We start from the raw sequence: 20,732 nt of genomic DNA, 5'->3' as shown, positions 1-20,732 counted from the left end.
GTTGTGTCTACAACAACCATAAATAGTGATTAAAAATACGATCACCAACCAACATATATTTTAGCATATATCCGTATGCTACACATTGTATTCATTGATCAGTTTCTAATACATTCAAAACTCTCTGAATCTATGCTATTCTGTCAATACTCAATCTCCTAATAACACGTGGACCAGTAGAGAAAAAAATAAAAGAATAATTCAAACAGATGTTCATGAATTTCGATGAAATGTGTATGTATAAACATAAGACAGCTAGGTAAGAGTCAATAAAATCTTATTTTGAAGAGATACGCTTGTGTGTTTTACATTGCCAGCTGTACATTAGTGATTTAATTTACTGTGATGGGAAAACACATTTTATTTAAAAGCGTAACAAAGTAGCATATACAAATTAAAATTAAGGAATGGTGTACATCAAAAAAATGTATATCATTATTTATATTTGCGTAATTAAAAATTAGGCTAAAATACGATTTCATTTACTGCAATCTTAATTGCGCTACGTTGTACAATATTCGTATAACAAGATTCTCTTATTGACGTTACTATGACAACGGCTATAATACTATCCCATAAAGCCCAAAAAATCTTATCAGCAAATGAGCATCTTACCATGGCAACGGTAATAACAACACACACGTTCATAAATATTATCACATAAGGCCCAAAAGCCCTTAACAACAGGAAAGGTTACCAACCAGCGTCGCTTATTCTTTAGGTACGTAGGTAGAATAAGCCTATGTAAACTTACTGTTTCAAAATCTTATGCCGTAATCAGACTTATAGCAGCTCAGCAGATCAAAGCATCAGATATTTTATAGAAAATTAAGTAGCCACAGACAACCTGTTTATATTCGGTAACAACCCCAATCATATTAGCCGTTCTGAGAATTTGACCCAGGCTGAAACATGTCCTCGTCTCTTGTGGTTCTCGATAAGCAGGTTTATGCACTTCGAATTAATGTGGGCGACAAGTAAATTAGAGACTTACTCTATCTACAGCCATCAAACTAATGGATGACCAACAATTTTAGAAGAACGTAATCCTATTAAGAACTTCTTTCAATACGATAGACCAGAAGTGTTTCAATTCCATCAGGTAAGTGAAATACTGCGGAGAGGTTCTAAAGTCCTTATATTCTAGCACGCGGATAGCAGAACATTGAAGTAGGAATACAAAGAACCACTATATTTGTCTTTTTGAAGTTTCGTAAGTACATTTACTGTATTTCAGAATAATTGCTAGGTCACCTTATAGTTGAGTAGCCGTGTATCTGAGAGAGTTTATATGGCTGGATAATCGGGTTTATTTCTCTTTACCAATGCGTTCAGGTCCAGTCTTTTATTAAGTCGGTTCTGGAGCCAATTTCCCTGGGAGTAACGCGGCCGAGGCGTGAAGGTGACCACTCAGCTCCATCTAGTGTCAAGATTAAGAACGAGTGAATTTATACTTCCATTCCTCTATACACATTCATGACGCGGTGCTTAATTAAGTGCACGAACATATTAAAGTTTTTTACTTTTGTATGTAAATGTGTGGGCCCTAATTTAAATGTTGCATACTTTAGAGGTCCTGCTGTTCATTTATTTCACATATGAAATTCTTGTACTAAAGCTAACCGTGTTATAGGTATGGCATTACAGAGTCAGAAATTATTTTCTTTGTTGTTCGTGAAATATTTGCCATAATAAAATTATTTGTTTAGTATACAATCTAAATAAGTGGGCTATAATTTGATACATGCAAAGTTTTTGTGACAATAATTTGTCTTTTATAAAATTTATTACACAATTTCAAGTTGGGTTTCATATTGAACAGGTAAGGAATCAAAATTAAACTCGCTAGGTAATGATCAGAGTAGATCTCCCCGACATAATATTTAAATTAAATCTCGAAGTATTCTCGGTATTGAAACATGCTCAGAAAAAGATTAATATTGCTTCCTCTGTATCTGTTCACTTCTTTTCCTTCAAATAAAAAACATACAATAACTGGCTTTAATCCGTCTTAATTAGCTACTACTGTAAAATTTAGCATCTCACTCCATCCACTGATTTAAAAACGGAATTCCCAGCCTCTTAACAGCATCACAAAAGCCTTTCACTGAATTCCATCCTCAGCTACACAAACAAAATCCATAAAATCGCTTCCTTCTTTCTTAAGAACCTTCTTAAATTATTCTCCCATCTGGGCTTAAATGTCCAGGCAGAATTTCATATTAAAATTTTGAAGGTATTTCTCATTTCTATATGCGAGCTACAGGCACTTCCATATAATCTTCCTTGATTTTATCATCTTAATTTGGCAATGTAATTCTTCATCTTAATTTAAACACAAGAACAAACGAAATATATTGTCATAAATCTCCCGTACTGTCAGAACTAAGCGAACAAACATTAATTTAATTCTGACATCATTATGATAGTAAACTTCTCAATCGCCATATTTAAAAAAATTGATATTCGAAATTGTTATATCGAGGGGATGTTGGCGTCAGCATAAAACCATCTGTTCATTAGGCTTTTGCCGCCGGATTTTAATGTGTAACTTCATTGTTGTGATGTGTTTCGGTCTAATACAGCCCCTGGTTCTAGACAAATATCAAACTGAATTTTACGTATCCTAAAATAATGATAAAAATTTAATATATCTGATAAAAAATCTACATTTTCGATATTAGTAATATTTAACTAAATGATGTTGATAAATGTGATAAGTATGATTCCTGTCTCAGTCTTGTACAAATGAATTTAATCATAAAACAACATGGAAATAATTTGGCAAAAATTTGGAACAGGAATGCAGTTCTCCTTTGCAGTCTTGTTTCTTGTAGAATAGCCAGTTAACACCACCAAAAAAATTTTCTTGTGACCATCATTTTATCTAGAATGTGTACAGTTAACTTATTAAATTATCATTAAAACTATTTGATAATTAATACATTATTATTAATACAGAGGGTAGCAACTCGCATCATAACAGAACTGAAAGAAAATTTATATTTCAAGGGCAATCAACCTTTTAGGCAGGTGGGCCACTTTGAAGGATACAATGTGCTACGAGGACTGGATCATTCAAATATCTGTCGTAATTAACACAGAACTGAGCATTACAATAATAACAGCCACACCTTACCTTATTTATGTTAAATTTTGGACTGTGTTTGGTCCGTAATAAAATTAACTTTGGTTCCGTTTTTCAATGCCAAATTTATACCAATTCACATCGCATCGTGTAAGTACACATTGGTATTCTTGAATGGTACTTCGATTTATTTTATACGGGAAAAGGTTTGTTTACATGTATATGTGCTACCAAATACTGTCCACTTTTCTTTAAAAATTCTATATTCAGAACCAACTTTACTCTTTTTAAATAAAGATAATATGCAAGGTGTTTTTGTACTATTTTTTTTTATTTATCCCAGCTTTCTTCATTGTAGATAACCCAAAGTAACTAATACTAGAAAAACCTGCTCAATACTTACACTTAGAACACGCCAAAGATCAGATTTCGTACAAACTTCCTAAATAACGGTATTTATGTCAGACATGTAACTGTCGCATTTTATACAAAAGCAAACAAACGTAAATTCAGTAGTGTCAACAAAACACATTAGTAAAACCTTAACACCTACTACAGTCTGCATGAAAATTTTCCACAGTCATCCACTCCGTCCTGTAACAGACATGACACACACATCTCGTTCACGAGAGCTGGCCGATATTTGATAAATACAACTCAAGTTTCGAAGCAATGCTCAGTTCGCACGCGTTCTGGCACAAACTTTTAAGATCATTGCCAACACTAAGTACTGCAAGCTTGTTAGAGAATTAGTACACGAAGATCTCCTCCCTAACCTGCGTAGCACATATAGAATATTTAATATTATTTGTCGAGTGTTTCGATCAGTCCTTTGACGTAACTTTCCGCTATCTCAGCCATCTGTTTATAGTGACTATTGTTGACACCACATTTCTACCAAATAGTGAACTCACTAATAAACAAAATCAAACTAATTGAAACCACAATATTAAACAAATTCCGTGATAATAAATTGTGGGGTCTGTAGTGTTTCCCCCGATTTGCCGTGCCTTAGGAACGATCTGCGGGCCACAGGTTGTCACTACTCTAATAGTCCCACCTTAGTTATTCTTGAGCAGGTATAACGAAATTCCAAGGGAAATCAAGGCATCTGAAACTCCCGTGTCATCTAGTGGGGCTTCTAGGTACTGATATGTCAATATTATACAGGCTCAGAGGTCTTGAAATCCCTGTCGATCAAACAGCTACATACTTGATCGGAGTTTTAGTGTCCTTGTAACCAACATAACCATGCAGATGATAAGATGTGATTTGAGACTCTCAGGGCGGTGAAAATGCGAATGATCCGTATTGTAACACCATGTAGTCTTGCGGACTCATCGCCACAAAACTGGTTTTTGACAAGATAGAATATTCTTACCTCCCTACCCAAGTCCCTCAAGCTAAAATACTATCATAGCTGAAGTTTCCGTGGTTTCATTCAGTCTGTACAAGAAAATGACAATACCTTCAAACAGGTCACGACCGCCTTTTTGCAAATCCCTTCCGTGCGTCCCATGCAGTTGAGACGAAGTTATAAACTAAGAACAAAGCAAGTCTGAAGGTTTCTGACAATGTTGCGTTACAATCTGTAAACGCGTATCACCTGATAGGGTTTCTGTCCTCTTCCCTTGTTTACCTGAAGACTAACCAAAGTGGCATAATACTTCGTACACACGTGTTGTTTATAAAACTCGCTGTGAGGATGAAGTGGCGAAGGGGACTGCCAGAGCTATCTGGTAGCTCGTTCCTTGGTTTCGTCAAACACCAAGCGTCCTTGTGTCACGTCGGGCAGTAATTCTTGTTCGTTTGTTCACTTGCTACTCTCCAAGCAAAATTAATTGGCAGTCAAGAACACACACTGGTACTAACAACAAGCGCCGTGGTGTTGTGTAGTAACTTGCAATTAAGCTAAGTACATTGGCGGTCCACTGATACCGTCTCGGACGAATTATTTATAAAGACTTCTTTGCACTAAACTAAAGGCATTTACGGTGCCATGTCTCATCAATAGCAGGCAAAGAGGAGACGAAAAATTCGTACAAAATTTTAGTCGATAAACTTGAAATGGAAAGACTAATCAGGAGTCTGAGACGTAGGGGGATGGAAGATAATATTAAAATTTATCTTAAATAAATTTGAGTTTGGACTGGGTTAAGCTGTTTTTGGATAAGGACTTATTATCCATTCAAAGGTCTCCATAATCATTTCTTCCTACGGCATTTCCAGGGCAAAATTATGTTTACATTTCTTATTTTCCTCATACATGCTGCATGCCACGCCAATCTTAACCTTCTCGGTTTAATTCCATATTACGTTTTGAGTACACATTTTAAAACGTGTGGAGCTATGCTTTGGAATTTTTAACAACGCTGTTTAAAGTACAGATATTACTAGTTTAAAAAATTAATGATGAGTAGGTGTGGATTTGGAAGGATGGAGCCATGGTCTTCCTAAGGTATTATGCTGCCGTACGGCTGGAGGGAAGGAAACCTAAGATAGGGGTAACCAGCATCACAGCCGATATTCACACTGAATAAAATTCTGTAGCTTTACTGCCGCACTAAACAAATGTTTAGTCCTGGAAAACTATCACATTGTTTTTGTTTGCATTAAAAGATTTCAGCGATTTCTCAAACAAATGAATATCGAATTTCGAACTGGCGACTGTCGTGTTTGTATGGTGGCGTTGGTGGCGGGAGGTGAGGGTTGAGGAGAGAACGTGTTAGAGACATAGGTTCTGACGCGTCAACCCAGCTTTAAATTCCACTCACTACTGTAGTCCGTGTACACACACACAATGAGAATACCCCCTTATCATCATGTGCCCACTTACTTATTTAAACTTCTTTATTTCTTCGCACAGTCTGCACCAGTTTGCCAGATCAGCTTCACTCTGTGCCCTGAAGCCGAGAGTATTTGCAGACCTTCGAGACTATTTAATATTTTTGTTCTGTGAAGTGATCTCAAGAAAAGTAGTGAAGTATTTAAATACATTAATATTATATTGCTTTTCTAATGGAGTAAAATATCAGGAGACGAGATACAAAACTTGGTAAGTTTAAAAAAAGTTTTCTAAACGCTTTCTTTTGGATTTTTGTAGGCTACCTGATTGATCTTTGTGTTTATTTCAGGTAAAAATCTATAGTAAAATATTTAGTACTCTGTAGATATACTGAAGTGGCCCGAAATTATCGTTTCTTGTATTTTGTTAAATATTCATTGTGTCGAATCATACTGTAATTGAAAGTTTTAAACATTTATAAAATACATTTTATGTTCTGCTTAAATTCTCTGTGTGAGACAACTTTTAGAAAAACAGTTGCGTTAAATTTCAGCTTTATGTGAAACAGAAGCTCTGTTAAATTAATGTAAAGCAGAATTAAAATATTGCAACTTTTAGAAGAGATCCCTATTCAAGAATGCATTCCAATCCATTCAGTGAATCTAGATGTACAGACCAACATGCCTACGGATGGAGGGACACGACCTTATTACATTATTTATTAATTTAAATCACAGTAATGCACAATAATGTTACGTCCTCATGCCATGAGAATAATTTCGTGCACATGACATATTAAACATGTCTATATGATGTAGTAATATTCATGCTTCATAATAACTAAGATTGTATAAGAAAGGATGCATTCCTTTTACACATAAAATGAGTCTTCTGAGTTTATATGTTCAACGCTCTATTATAGCATAATATAGATATTACTTACATAGCATTGTTATTCAATATAGAATATTTAATAGGTCTCTTATTTTATCGATATTAGTTACATCTGTTCAAATCTAACAGGGACAATACATATGTTGTGAGTAAAACAATTTTGTATGCATTTCTTATCTCCCCTTACGTGTTACAAGTCCCGACTATCCAATATTTCTCGGTATTAACACGGTAATTATATTAGGCTGAAAATCAAATTAGAGATGACAATAAATATTGGTTTCTGTAAGTGAACTAAAGAAGGGTCTCTTTTTTAAAACACAGAATTTAGGTTTGCGAAATTATTATGACGGAAGGAACATTGTTCACTTAGGATAGCTACAAGATGGACAGTCAGCCAGCAATCTACCTTCAGCAAGAAACAAGGACAGTTTTGCCAAAAAGCACAATGCAAAACGGATCCAGTTCTGAAGTGAATTGCAAGAGTCACCAATTTCCAGTCAGCAAAAACCATGTGTCCAGTGCTTGTCCGAACCTGGTCAAAGTGAGTGAGGTGGACAGTAACAATACGAAGCAAATGGGGCCTAGTGGAGTTCAGGAAGAGTTTCAGCCCCTTGAAGTGGAGACAGAGCAGGTGCTATTTTCCGTACATGCCCTAATACCAACACCTATTGCTTCCATATATAATCTCCCGAAACGTTCGACGCGAACAAGTTAAATATGCTATCTATGCTTCTATATGCCTAATGAATATGAATGCTTTGGTTCGGTGTAGCATTACTTTTGTAAGTAGATTTGTTACGCACAAATTATTTTCTGTTTTATATAAATATTCACTTCGTACATTTATCTCCATTAGGGATTTTAACATATGAAAATAGAAATATTTTAAGTATAAACACTTCCGGTATTGCACATGGGATTATTGTCTCAAATATTTATAAGAAACGAACAGAATTGGACGTTAATGAAAGTAATGTGCTATCATTTTCCGGTGTTATTTGAAGGTAAGGAAGTCTATATTTCAGGCAAGAGAGTATTCACTGAATCTTACATTTAAGAAATGGATTAATATATTGCAATTCTTTCGTTTCGCAGAAATGTGTTAAATTCTCAATTCGTAACATCCTACGTGCGTTTAACCTTCAAGACAACGTAGATATCAGCTATTTGTCTTTAGGTATAGGCCTATTTCGGAACTAAATAAAAGCTAGGTGTCTTGTATTAATATATTAACTGATATGCTACATGGACTTTGATTCCCAAATGCAATTTATCAAACGTAAAATAAAGTCCAAGGCCGGAAAGATGAAGGATACTCCATTTATCAAATAGTAGAGAGTCCAAAAAATACCTCTGTTACACTGCCTGTGATATTAATCAAATTTGTAAACATTTTAAATAAAATTTCAGTGTCGTCTTATTAACTTCGAAACACGGTATATTAATGAGGCCTGTCTTTTATGCCACGTACTGATTTTTATATGGTTAACTGTTTTTTAGAAACAAATCAATTTCAACTTTGGCTACATGTGAAGTACGCTTATTAATGGACCCATATGAATCTCACATTTGCCAATTAACTCTTAGTATGGACCCCAGTAACTAATTTAAAGGAGACCCGTGGAGTAGATTCGAATATGAAATACCCGGACAAACAGATGGTGTAACAACAACTTCATTAAGTGTTTATTTTATATGCTTTATGGATGCGTTCTTCAATGTTACACTGGCATCGATGTTCATTTATTGCAGTTACATATTTCTTCTTTCAGCTAATCATGATACGTATAATTGGACTTCTTAATTTTGAGTACAATTTAAAAATTATTACTGTATCAATTTTGGAAGTAAGTGCTGTGTACAATGATGTTGTTTAAGAGACCAGTACTTACTTTTAGTCGAGCAACAATTTCTTATTTAGTAATTTTTCATTTCTCTACAATTTTTGCTTTTTAGTTAAAATACCAGTACTTTTCGTTCATTTGTGATCTACAAGATACCTGAAACATTCAATTACTTTTATTTATTTCCGTCAAATGTATACAATACCAAAAATTGTTTTAAATTAAAGTAAAACTCCGTGTTTTGACATGTACTACTTTTCTGTATGATGAGTCGCAAGAAAATTATTAATAATCTAATTGTGCTTCATATAAAGTAAGGAATAGACAACATTTAGATTTAGTCCCAGAAAACAAAAATTGAATTAAAACTGACTAAATGGTTCAAAGACAAAAGAGACATTATCACCTATTATGCGTTTATTTTTAGAATTTATTATGTAATAAATGAGTGAATTTTTCTTTTCTGTAACCACGAATATCTGTAACATGTCTTTGGTCAACATTAAAATAGCGCGTAAGTTTTACGACAAAACATGTGTTCTTACTTAGCAGGATCAAAATCCAGACCAGCCACTGAAAAGACCGGACGGCTGGGAGGAGTTCGAGCACGACACGAAGTGTGGTATAGGAGGGTACGAGCCACAGTGGCTCCAGAAATTAGCAAGCAAGAAGAGCTATGTTCTTATGTACGGTCTCATTGGGATGTTCCACTTAATCATTGGCTCTTACTTTGTGGCCACCATCAGCACAATAGAGAAAAGGTTCAAAATACCAAGCAGGACCTCTGGTAATGATTCACTGCATGTTCATTATCTTTGTCATCATTTTTTTAAATTTCTAACATCACATATCCTAATAACTGCCAGGCGTCTTAATCGTCGTTAACACCTACATCTTCATTGTGCAGAGTGGTCGTTATGATATAAGCAGAAGCAAGCACATTGCATGGGCAGACTTCTGTCATTCTCCAAAGGATTCGAACTTACCAGAGACAGGAGTCTGAACAGTGCTTTTCAACAATAAAATCACTACTGTTTTGTTGGGTAGTAGAAGCCATTATGCATTTATGTCTAGTGTAGAGGTTCCCAAACTTTTATACCTTGCGCCCCCCTTAAAACATTTCATAAATTTCACGCCCCCCCTTCCAGAACAAGTGCAAGCAAACAGATTTAACATAAAATTTAGCTATGAGTATACAGCACTGTAAGACAACTAAACTGCCTCAACCAAGCAAAGGATGTTAAACATGTTTCTCCATATTTCGTTAAAAAAAGTTTTTCATACAAACACCACTCCCCCCTCCCCAAGAGGGCGCGCCCCACACTTTGGGAACCACTGGTCTGGTGACTCGAAATAAACGCCATTGCATAAATGTTGTGTGAATTAACACCAGCAAAGTTTCCAAAGTACCCTGATAACGTATGTCACCTGTTCATCACTTTCATCTAGTGTCGAGTTCCCCAAATTGTTGCAGGACAACACACATACCGATCCCCATCAAATAAACTTTAGCGGTGGACACAATCAAATAAAAACTATTAAATAATTCCGTTGTTAGGAACTATTGAATGATTCGAATATTTATAAAACAATCGAATCATTTTAGTCGGGCAGCAAATAATTTTATTAACTTATTAATTCGGAAGACAGTCAAAGAACACGTGGGATCCTTCTATTATTGTCCGGACGTCTGTTTCATTACAATTGGGGGGGTGGACATATTTATTTATTTTATTTTTATATTACACCTAACATGTGAACACAGTGTACGCCTAATAGAGACGGAATAAATTGCAAAAGCAAACACCAAGCATTATAATTTAAATACGACTATAGAAAGAAAGAATAATTACGAAATGTGCAAAAAATGAGATGGTTTCTGAGAAATTATCTCATTAGTTGACAGGTTTGAATTACGTAGATAGCGTGTAGTCGAATATTTCCATTCGATTGTTATTCGAATGCTTTCATTCGATTGCCGCTATTCGAATAAAAATCGAATAAGTCGATAGTACAAACCATCATTCTATTGTGCCCATCACTAGTCACCTCCAGAATATACGCTATTGCAAAATATATATTTAATGGACTGTTGGGGTAGAGAGGGTACATTAAGCGGGAAGTTCTTCACACTAACAATGACAATGTTTAAACATGATAGATTGCATGTATTTGTCTCCAGGCCTCATAACATCAGCAGTGGATATCGCGGGTCTGTTTTCGTCCTTCCTGATATCGTATTTGGGAAACAGAGGTCACAAGACTCGGTGGGTCGCCAGCGGGACACTTCTGGTTGGTTTGTCCTGCTTTATGCGGCTAGTTCCCCATCTCATATTCGGCCCCGGGCAAGACGCTCTCGAGCTGACTGAAGAATATGGCACCTCTCACCACACAGCCGTTGGAAATTTTAGTAGTATCAATGGTAAGTCCTGCATGAAAGTTTATTTTGTAGGAACTTATATCCATAACCTATTAGGTTCTTTATGACAGGTGTTGCATGTTGACAACACAGGTCAGTGCACGGTTCTTGTCATCCATCGATCAGAAATGACATCGATCACCACATCCTCTACCACAACACCCATCTCCAATCTCATCTTCCCATTCTTTCTCCATCATTACCAAGATGACCTCAAAATCATAACATTTTCATCTCCACAATAGCAATTATCAACATAATAACCATTAGCTACATTGCAATTAAACAGATTCTGGAGGACATAACCATGAGTTATTCAATCTAACGGTTTCTGATCATAGTATTAATGATTCCTGGACTTGGTCATTGTTTAGTATTCTGAAAAGAATGTGTTTCAGAAACGGGGCCTGTTTCCATCCTTATGTGATAAGGTGAGGAGTATCTACTTGGGTTCACTAGAAAGACCTATCAAAATTCATTATTATAAAAAACAGAAGCGCAATGTGCTTCACCAAGTCCAACACTATTACCTCTACCAAATCCTTCACCATAATCTGTACCACTCTTAACATCAGCCAAATTCATACATACCCATATATAATCAATCTGCATGAACTCTTATCAGTTCCACAGTTTCCACTACCAGATCCAGCAAATGCACCACTGCAGTCTTAACCAATTTAATTACCTCCTTTTACATGAACGCCATAAACTGAAACAGACACATCAATGAATTTTCAATGAATCCCATCAGACCTGTTAGTAAAACTGCAATTGAAAAACCATGGGCATTCAAATACATCACTATCTCTACAAATTCCACCGCCATATCTCCAGTAAAGTGACCACTACTACTAAAAGCTCCAAAAATTGAACACTACATCTATAATAGATTCTTCTCGGGCTACCAGCCATGTAAGGTAGCTTAATGAAGAATGTTTTCTTCATTAAGCCACCTTACGTGGCTGGCAGCCAGCTGTCACAGTGGCCGCGCGGTCTGAGGCGTGGGCCTTGTGCCGCTCAGACACTGGGACCGTGGTTTGGAATCCCACTCAAGGCATGGATGATTGTCCGCGTTTTTCTGTGTTGTGTTGTCCTGTGTACAGGTTGAGGCCTTGCGACAAGCTGATCACTCGACCAAGGAGTCCTACGAAATGTCTAACAGATCAAGCAAACTGCCAAAGAGAGGGGAAAAAAAAGCAGACCCTGCCAAAGTGGGACAAATGCTAAAGAAAAACACAGCTGTTAGCCCAAGTAGAATTTATTATACTTAATCACTGTGAAAGCTTTAGATTTTGAACACTACATCATCCACCAAATCAACCACTTCAACATCATCATCTTCTACCCGATCCAACACTACTGCGTCTGTGAAATTTACCACAGTCACCAACCACCACTCACCAAATTCACATGTCATCGCAATTATAATGAGGATATGTGTGGTTGTATCTACATTTGTATTAAAATCAGGCAGCATGTCTAGATGTTATTAGGCATATTTGTGACATATAATGTATTACTTGCATTGTTGTACAGAAGACTCCCAAGCCTTCGTGTGCAGGAGTGAGTATGAGGATGAGGAAGATTGCTCCGTGGACAGCTTATCCTCCATCCCATCTATAATCTTCTTTGTCTCATTCTTAATACATGGGATAGGAACCTGCGCGTACTACAACCTGGGTATGTCTTACCTTGATGACAACATCCGCAAGAACAAGACGCCAATCCTGCTGGGTAATGTACACAGTATGACACTGTTTGATTGTGTGCAGGATGAAAGTTGAGAAATGCTAACAGCTGTTCAACTCACAATCTTATATTTTCTTGTTTCCTATTTCATACAGAAATTATACTAAAATGTACTGCGAAAGATATCACAGAAATAAACACAATGTAAACTTAGTGCATGTTAATATTTCAACAACAGATTACGTGACAAAACCATAAAATATATAAATGTGCTTTGAAAATATGTCAAAGCTTAAATGCATGGAACAAATCAAAATTATGTTTATAATCCAATCAGAATAAATTAAATTTAGGAAATACTTGCTAGTGTTAATTTAATAATCTGTGTAAGATTTGAGGTTTTCACAGCGGTGAGTATGAAGATTTCTGTCTTCTGGGTTGTTGTGCTGTGTAGTCTGGTCGATGTTTACCAACGTTTCAGAGGTCATACTGCCTCCGTCATCAGTGCACCAATCCAGAAGACAGAAATCTTTATTAATCTGTGTCTTCTCATACTCTGTCAAAAATTAGAGAGAACTGTAATTTTACCTAAAGACTAGGGTGGCCTTTCTTCCTTTTTACCCATTTCTATTTGTCACCCGCCATATAAGCAACCCACATTCCCACCCTATCTCATTTTTACCCTTAAGATTAAGATTATACACATCTACAAGACTATGCAGCTTTACAATCAAAAACTCCACATTCCACATTTTGTCAAATGTGAAAATCTCATCTTTTGTATGAATGACAAAACATTTGCAAGCAACTAAAGCTCTTATCCCATATCCAATCAGAAATAAGTCCACCAAGAGTGATGCATTATCACTCACTATTTATTAAGAATGTGCAGTAGTGAGATTTGTGGTTATCACTGTGGCGAGTATTAAGATGACTGTCTTCAGGGTTGTTGCAATGCGTAGTCTGGTAGAACACTGGTAAACAGATATCTTTAAATGTGCAATAGTACTTAATTGTTTTCCTTCGCAGCTATATGGCAGTGTATACGGATGTTGGGGCCTACCATAGGGTACCTATATGGGTCATACGCTCTTCAAAAGTATGTGGCTGTGTCTGTTCACCCAACAATAACAATTGATGATCCACGATGGATAGGAGCCTGGTGGCATGGTAAAACTGACTTTTGTTAAAACATGTCTTAGAACAACTGATATAATATTAGTCTTTCTCATACTTCTGTTTTAAGTGATAAACTGTCCACAAAGCAAATTAGAAACCCTGTACATATGAATAATTTAGTATAAATACAAGTTTGATTAATAAAGTACAGGAACAAAGATAGTCATAATCTGTGTCCAAGATTGCAGATTATGTGCAGAAGTAAGGTTGCTCCACACATATGCCACCAGTAGTTGGAATAGTTGTAAGAATGGAATAGATCTTATAATCATTTGTTTAGCATGGGGCCCATTTGGTGTGATGTGCCTCATACTGGCCCTGATGTTTGCGCTGTTCCCAAAGAAATTGCCCCGGGCAGCCCAGAGGACAATGGCGGAAGTCGCAGAAGGGAAACTCACAAACAGGACCACTGGAATATCATTCTTTGGTAAATAGCAAGTCTTTGTTCATTGTAGTGATCCACGTATTTCCAGCTTCACCAGCCCAGATGTTTGTAGTTGTCCTGTCTGCACTCCCAAACAACATTGTCTCCTGTCAATGGTTGGATTTGGGCCCTTTCTGCAGCTGAACATGTAGAATTCTTTCTTTTTACATCACTAAATATATTTTGTCAGGGTACTGTACCATACGCAGACTGGAGGGGAATGGGTATGTTTTATCTGAGAAAGATGTATGCAGTAGAAATTTCTCCAAACATAATTGACAATCCTCCATCTTATGCCAGTGCTACACATACATACACAATATAGGATTTGTTTTGGTTGTGTTTTGTTTGTTTTTTATATTTATTTACAGGGCTTGAATCTAAGAGGTTGAAGATACAAGACATATTGCTATGAAATTTGGTACTTAGTTTATTTATTAAAAGTAAACAAACAAATTTAATTTTAGTCCACATCTGTCCCCTGCAATACCAACTTTATCGTTAGTACGCTGTTCTCAAACACCCTCAGTCTCAGTAGAATTTTAGATTTTCCTAATGTTAGCTCAGACTTGTGCATTGTGGTCAAGTAATTAGTAATCCTGCTGTGTATCTGGGATGTCCCATATTCAAGTCTCGGCCTGGGTACCAGCCATCCTGATTGAAGTTTTTGTGGATTCCTCAGTCCCTCCAGGAAAATTCTGATATAATGTATTAAATTAGGTTGTAACCACTTCCTTTCATATCCTTCAAATTCACTATATATTCATCATCTTTTATTTGACACAGTATATATTCTGAGCTGTTGACAGTTACATTAAATAAACCATAAATAAATAAGAGTATGCAATCAAAGAATTTTCTGCATGGTGGAACAACCCAGAAGACAGTTCTCTAAACCCCAAGTCCCTGTTCTACATTGCCCAGCCATTTGTGTAATTCTGTTATAGACTTCAAGATGGTGCTTCGTCGTCTGACAAAGAACAAGGTTCTGCTCTTCAATTCCTTTAGCTCAGTTTTCTACATGTTTGGATTAACTGGCTACTGGACGTTCATGCCCAAATACATGGAGACACAGTTCAGGCAGTCTGCTTCCAGATCCAGTCTATTAACAGGTACAGCTTCAGATCCAAACACAAATATATGCTGTCCGCATTAATCTAATGTAGCTCAGAGAGGAATGAGGTAACTGTTTTCTGGTCAAGATTTAAAAGGATCCCACATATTTTTCTTATGTAAATTAGAATATGAAACTTGGCCATCTTTTGACATTTTCTGGATACATTTTGACTATGGTGCTTTGGACATGTTAGCAACTATAAGTTACAAAAATTGTAATATTAGCTTTGCCATGTGTCTCTATACACATGTAATGACTCACAAAGAGCTGAACTAATTTTCATTAAATTTGATTTGGGGAGTTTTACTGCTAACACATTCAAATTTTGGTTAAGATTTAACAATAATAAATACATTACATGAAGATCTACAGTCCACAGACCAGGAGAAAAGCCCTGCTAGGAATTCGATATACGCGCACGCGCAAGATTTCGCTGCGAGTGACAACTCATCCTAAAAGCATTCGTTCCACAACCACTGAACGAGCAACAGACAACAGGCTTTCGTGTGTTCTAATGGGTACAGCTTTAAGATTACCTTACAGTGACACAGTGATTTAATCTAGAATATTATCACAACACCCACAGAACACAGTACAGGCGCACTCAATACACGCTAATCTCAACTGCTTGATGTTTTCAGTCTGAGTGTAGTAGTGTAAAACTCTGATGTATCACACTTCCCACCAATAGCAGCCCTCTAGTCCACTTGATAGTAAACATCCCCCCTGCACCACCCCAGAAATGACTTCACCCGCAGGGCTTTTCTCCTGGTCTCTGGACAATACATGAATTTCTGCATGCATGAATGTCAGTGTGGAAATTTCCAGGCTATCTTGGTTGTCATTACTATTTTGGTCACTATAATTACCTTGTTTATTGTAGTTACCATTGTTTCACATGGAATTCACAACTAGCGATGCAATTACGTGTGGGAGTTCTCCTTAATGATGTTGTCACCTAGCCAGAAAGTTATACACGCCCTGCCCACGCAGAGGTCATTAAACAACTCTGACACCATTCACAGTGGTCTAATTAGTTTTTAGGATGAAATGTCTACTATTTTGGTAACTAATTGCTTTAGGCCGTTCTGCATTATAGCTTTCCTGTTCAGTTTTCAAAATAAAGTAACACCACAATTTCACGCAATTGTGGGACACCTGCATGCTAAGTGTAATGTATATTGTTTTAGGTACAGTGGGTCTAATCTGCTCAGCACTGGGTATCATGGCGTCAGGTGCTGTGATATCAAAGTTCAAACCCAGGCCTCATTATTTGGCAGGTTGGAATGTGATAGTTGAAGCAATGGATGTGATTGGCCACTTCTCTTACAGTTTCTTAAGCTGTACTGTCGATGATCTTCATGGGGATATGAAGCCTGACCATAGGTTAGTTATATTAATAGTAATCTTTTCAGGATGCCTGTGGTGTCTGCACACATTTGGTATAACTGGCAGGCGGATTCACAAATTTAATGTCATTCATGCGGCATGTATTGGGGATACGATTACAGCCGTAAAGTGAAACAGTTTTGATTACAGTTTAAATTTTAAAGTGTTTGTCAAATGTTACTACTTTCAAACATCTCAGTTTGCATCTATAATTTATGTATTTGTGTTTAATTGTAATGCTTTGCAGATGTACAGAAAATTGACATTGCAGTCTTGCATTCCCCCCCCCCCCCCCCACCCCCCCAAATGCCTATGAGAAATACTAGGTCTAAGATTCAACATATTTTATCATCTGAAAGTACCAGAAAAGTTACATAAAATTCAAGATATAAAATCAGCTGCTGCTGTACTTTAGGGATCATAAAGTTTCTCCTGTATTTAGGCACACTCTCCCCTCCATGTCGTGGAGGTACTTAAGATTCATAGATCTAGATTGTCACATGTTCTTATCTTAGCATTAAATGGATGTGCGTTGTTAAACAAACCTCCTCTTCAGACCCATAACAAAGTAAAACCTGAAGACTGACAAGTGAAAAAATCTTTTGTTTTCATTAATTTTCTCTTCCCCTCTCCATTTTTATTTCTCCACTGATGTCAAAGAGTTAATTTGTAACTAACACGGGTATGAGATCTATGTTAATGTGACATCTAGTGCAGTATCGCTTGAAATACTTTTGTTAAATACCCTATTCATTATTTATTTTCTAAATTCAGTTTAAACCATTTGATTAAATTAATTAATTTCCCTGATGCCTCTGATGATGACATCTTGAGGTTGAAACGTGTATGGCAATAGTGTCTTTTTTATAGTGTTAATAGTTGTCTGTTTGCTTATTTTATATTATTTTTATTTATTTATCACTGTGTGAATTATCTGTTTTTTGTTTTATTTTTTCAATATGTATAAGAGGCTAAGAGCTACCAATACTAGTGGCTCACCTCTCCATTGTGCAGTTCAGTTGTAAACAGTTACCTGTTATGACTTATTGTATTTTCTGTTTCTTGTATATTATGCGATACTAAATGTAGCAGTCAAACGCTTATCATTCCTTAGCCAAAAAGACCAGCTGTTGTCCATCAATCCTGTCTGCGAAGTGTTGGATAGTACCTTCAACTGTACCATAACTGCTTCCTTCCATTTTCTTTCCAATTCATATCGTGCTATGTGGTCTGAGCTCCTTACAGCATATTAAACATAAGTAAATATATACAATAGACCTGTATGAAGTAATTACAGTGGAAGAAATGTCTGGCTTGTAGAATCTGTGTCTGATTGGGAAATTGAGCAAACATTTGTTGACCTTTGTAGATGTGGAAATATAGCTCATGCTCAGGCTATATTATTTCCAGAGATAGAACCCTGTTTATGATTTGAAAAATTAAAAGAAGTCCAGTTTTTTCAACCAAGCTAGGTAAGCCCCAGAGCCACTTCGAGCATGATGGTGAAGAGAAAACTTTTTGAACGTGACTGAAATTGAACTCCTTTCATCCAGCTCAAATATAGTTACTTTACTGAGCGGTAATTCTGGAATATCTCATTTCATATTATGATCTATCAAAGATGCATGTGGCAGGGGTCATCATTGGATAGGAAATTAACTTCCCAAGAAATTCTTTGATGTTATTTAACCAGAAGGTTCAACACTTTGGCTACAGAAGGTAGCAACTATTTTGAAGCACCTCACATCTTCGCAAATTGAATTTTTCTAAATTTTATTGTATATTTTGTGGACAAAATTTTATTTCTGAACTCAAATTTAGAAAATTTTTATAAACTGTTACATGAAACTATTTCAGTATTATGAAAATTCATCTTCTATACACTGCAGCTAATTGTGTTCTATAAACAAATGTTTATATCAGCTGAAGTTATTTTTGCACTTTTCATCAATATAAATTGGAAACTAGTATCAGAATGTACAGACTGTTAGAGGAATGTGTTTTATAAATTAAACTCGGTGTTGTAAGGTATAACTTCTATGGCTTGTATTCATGATATGAGACACATTATGATGGTATCTGTTCTAGCTGGGATCTAATAGCAGACTGCAATACCGACTGTGACTGTGGGCCCACCCTTAAGTATTCTCCAGTTTGTGCAATAGATGGTAGTAATACCTTCTACTCTGCCTGCCATGCTGGATGCACGACTTTGGAGATAGTAAATGGTACCAAGGTCAGTAAAATTATCCCTTTAGAATGATCCAGGCCGGTGGTTCTGGTACAACAGCATATCACAATATGAAGCTGTTGAATGTGTTTAGATTATTTGGTTTTGGGGTGTACACTGTAAGGTGTTGCGAAAATTTAATTTCTTTATGTCAAATAATAACTCCCGTATTTTACATGAAGCTGAAATTGGAATTGATAGATTTTCTTATAAGAGACTTTTCATATGAAGTATTTGTTTTGACACTGAGTAGTCACTTTGCCTTGAAGATAGAATGGAAGATGGAAATTTCAACAGTATCAGGGCCTTCATCGGCACAGCATCCTTAACCAGAAATCTAAGCCACATTAGCATTTAGATGAAACATAAATTAACTTTCATTTGGAGGAATTTTCAACTATATGCAATATGAATATCATCATACTAAATATTTGTGTTTTCAACATCACGAGAACAGGCTACTGGCATTCATTTGCGTATTTTGTTGTTGGTGATGAAATAAGTTGCAATATGAAAGCAAGATTATACAGATTTCATAAATAATTTACTGGAATACAATAGATAATAATTTACACTGACAAATAAATTTTATAATAAGGTAATGGAAGTTAATGTTGTTATAAAATATATGTAATGTTTAATAAAGATTTAAATATTAGGTAAAATGGAGGGAATTACACCACCTCATGGCAGACAGAACATTTTAAATTAATGTTTGCTCCACATATGAATCATCGACAAAAATATGCAAAAGCGTGTGTGGCAGTATTACCCAAATATGGGGTAATTCTGTCATGTGACTGGGATAATACCACCCTATCCATGCCAATAGAGGCAACAACTATGTTTATTATTAACTTGTATGTTTAATATTTTACAGTAGATCTTCCATTTAGTTAATATAGTATGTACATGAAAAAAATAGGACATAGCGTATCACTATGGAAACTCTGTCATGTTATCCAGGTGGTAGGTACAAATCTGTACTGAAAGTGCTTACGAGATCACGTATCTCACTGACAAAAACAAATGAATTCAAACGTCTAACTCTTGACATACTGTAACACATCATTTATTTCCACCAAGTCCCAAAACATTGCAAAACTACAGATCCAGAAAAGTGCATAAATATTTGTACTTTAAAATCTTACCTATTTTGAAGAAGAATGCTTAGTTTACCACAGTGGTCCCCAATGCGGTGCTCGCGGGCACCATGGCGTCTGCCAAGGATTTTTTTTGGGTGCCCGCATTGTTACAGAAAGAGGTTATACTGAATAATGAAGGCCGTTCAACCACGAACATTATAAAATCAAAGCACAGATCTCTACTTACTAATGCCCATCTTGACGATTGTTTGCGAGCAGCAACATCGTCCTACACTACCAAATTTGAAAAACTGGCCGATGAAATGCAGTGCCAAACATCACACTAACTTCCCACTTGAGTAATAATAATTGTACTTATAAAAGTACGTATTTTTGATTGCATGGTTTCTTGTATCATTAAACGTTGTGTTGTTTTGTATATTATTTGGTGTCCATTATCTTATTTGTCCAGAGAAAAGAAAATTTGGCTTTGTTAATTGGTTGGTGCCCGCCACGATCAAATAAACTCTCAAATGTGCCCATAGGCACAAAATTGTTGGGGACCACTGGTCTACCATGCAGT

General features: G+C 36.2%; 1 protein-coding gene across 1 annotated transcript in view; it reads left to right on the top strand.

Annotated features, from left to right (window-relative positions):
• The first annotated feature begins 676 nt into the window (after window positions 1-676).
• LOC110827548 (solute carrier organic anion transporter family member 74D) overlaps window positions 677-20,732 on the top strand; it is a 28,704-nt gene continuing 8,648 nt past the window's right edge. Inside the window, exons 1-11 of the mRNA XM_087351680.1 lie at window positions 677-721; window positions 5,955-6,143; window positions 7,146-7,401; window positions 9,164-9,401; window positions 10,797-11,036; window positions 12,573-12,770; window positions 13,755-13,895; window positions 14,185-14,331; window positions 15,276-15,440; window positions 16,636-16,831; window positions 18,923-19,070. Coding sequence (XP_087207806.1) covers window positions 7,153-7,401; window positions 9,164-9,401; window positions 10,797-11,036; window positions 12,573-12,770; window positions 13,755-13,895; window positions 14,185-14,331; window positions 15,276-15,440; window positions 16,636-16,831; window positions 18,923-19,070 — 1,722 coding nt within the window. The 5' untranslated portion in view covers window positions 677-721; window positions 5,955-6,143; window positions 7,146-7,152. The remainder of the gene's footprint in view (window positions 722-5,954; window positions 6,144-7,145; window positions 7,402-9,163; window positions 9,402-10,796; window positions 11,037-12,572; window positions 12,771-13,754; window positions 13,896-14,184; window positions 14,332-15,275; window positions 15,441-16,635; window positions 16,832-18,922; window positions 19,071-20,732) is intronic.

This window comes from Zootermopsis nevadensis, unplaced genomic scaffold (genome assembly GCF_977971745.1).
Source record: "Zootermopsis nevadensis isolate Lab colony 2312 unplaced genomic scaffold, Znev_1.0 Znev_ptg000020l, whole genome shotgun sequence".
NCBI classification, from domain to species: Eukaryota; Metazoa; Arthropoda; class Insecta; order Blattodea; family Termopsidae; genus Zootermopsis; species Zootermopsis nevadensis.
This window is presented reverse-complemented; position numbering and strand designations above follow the sequence as displayed.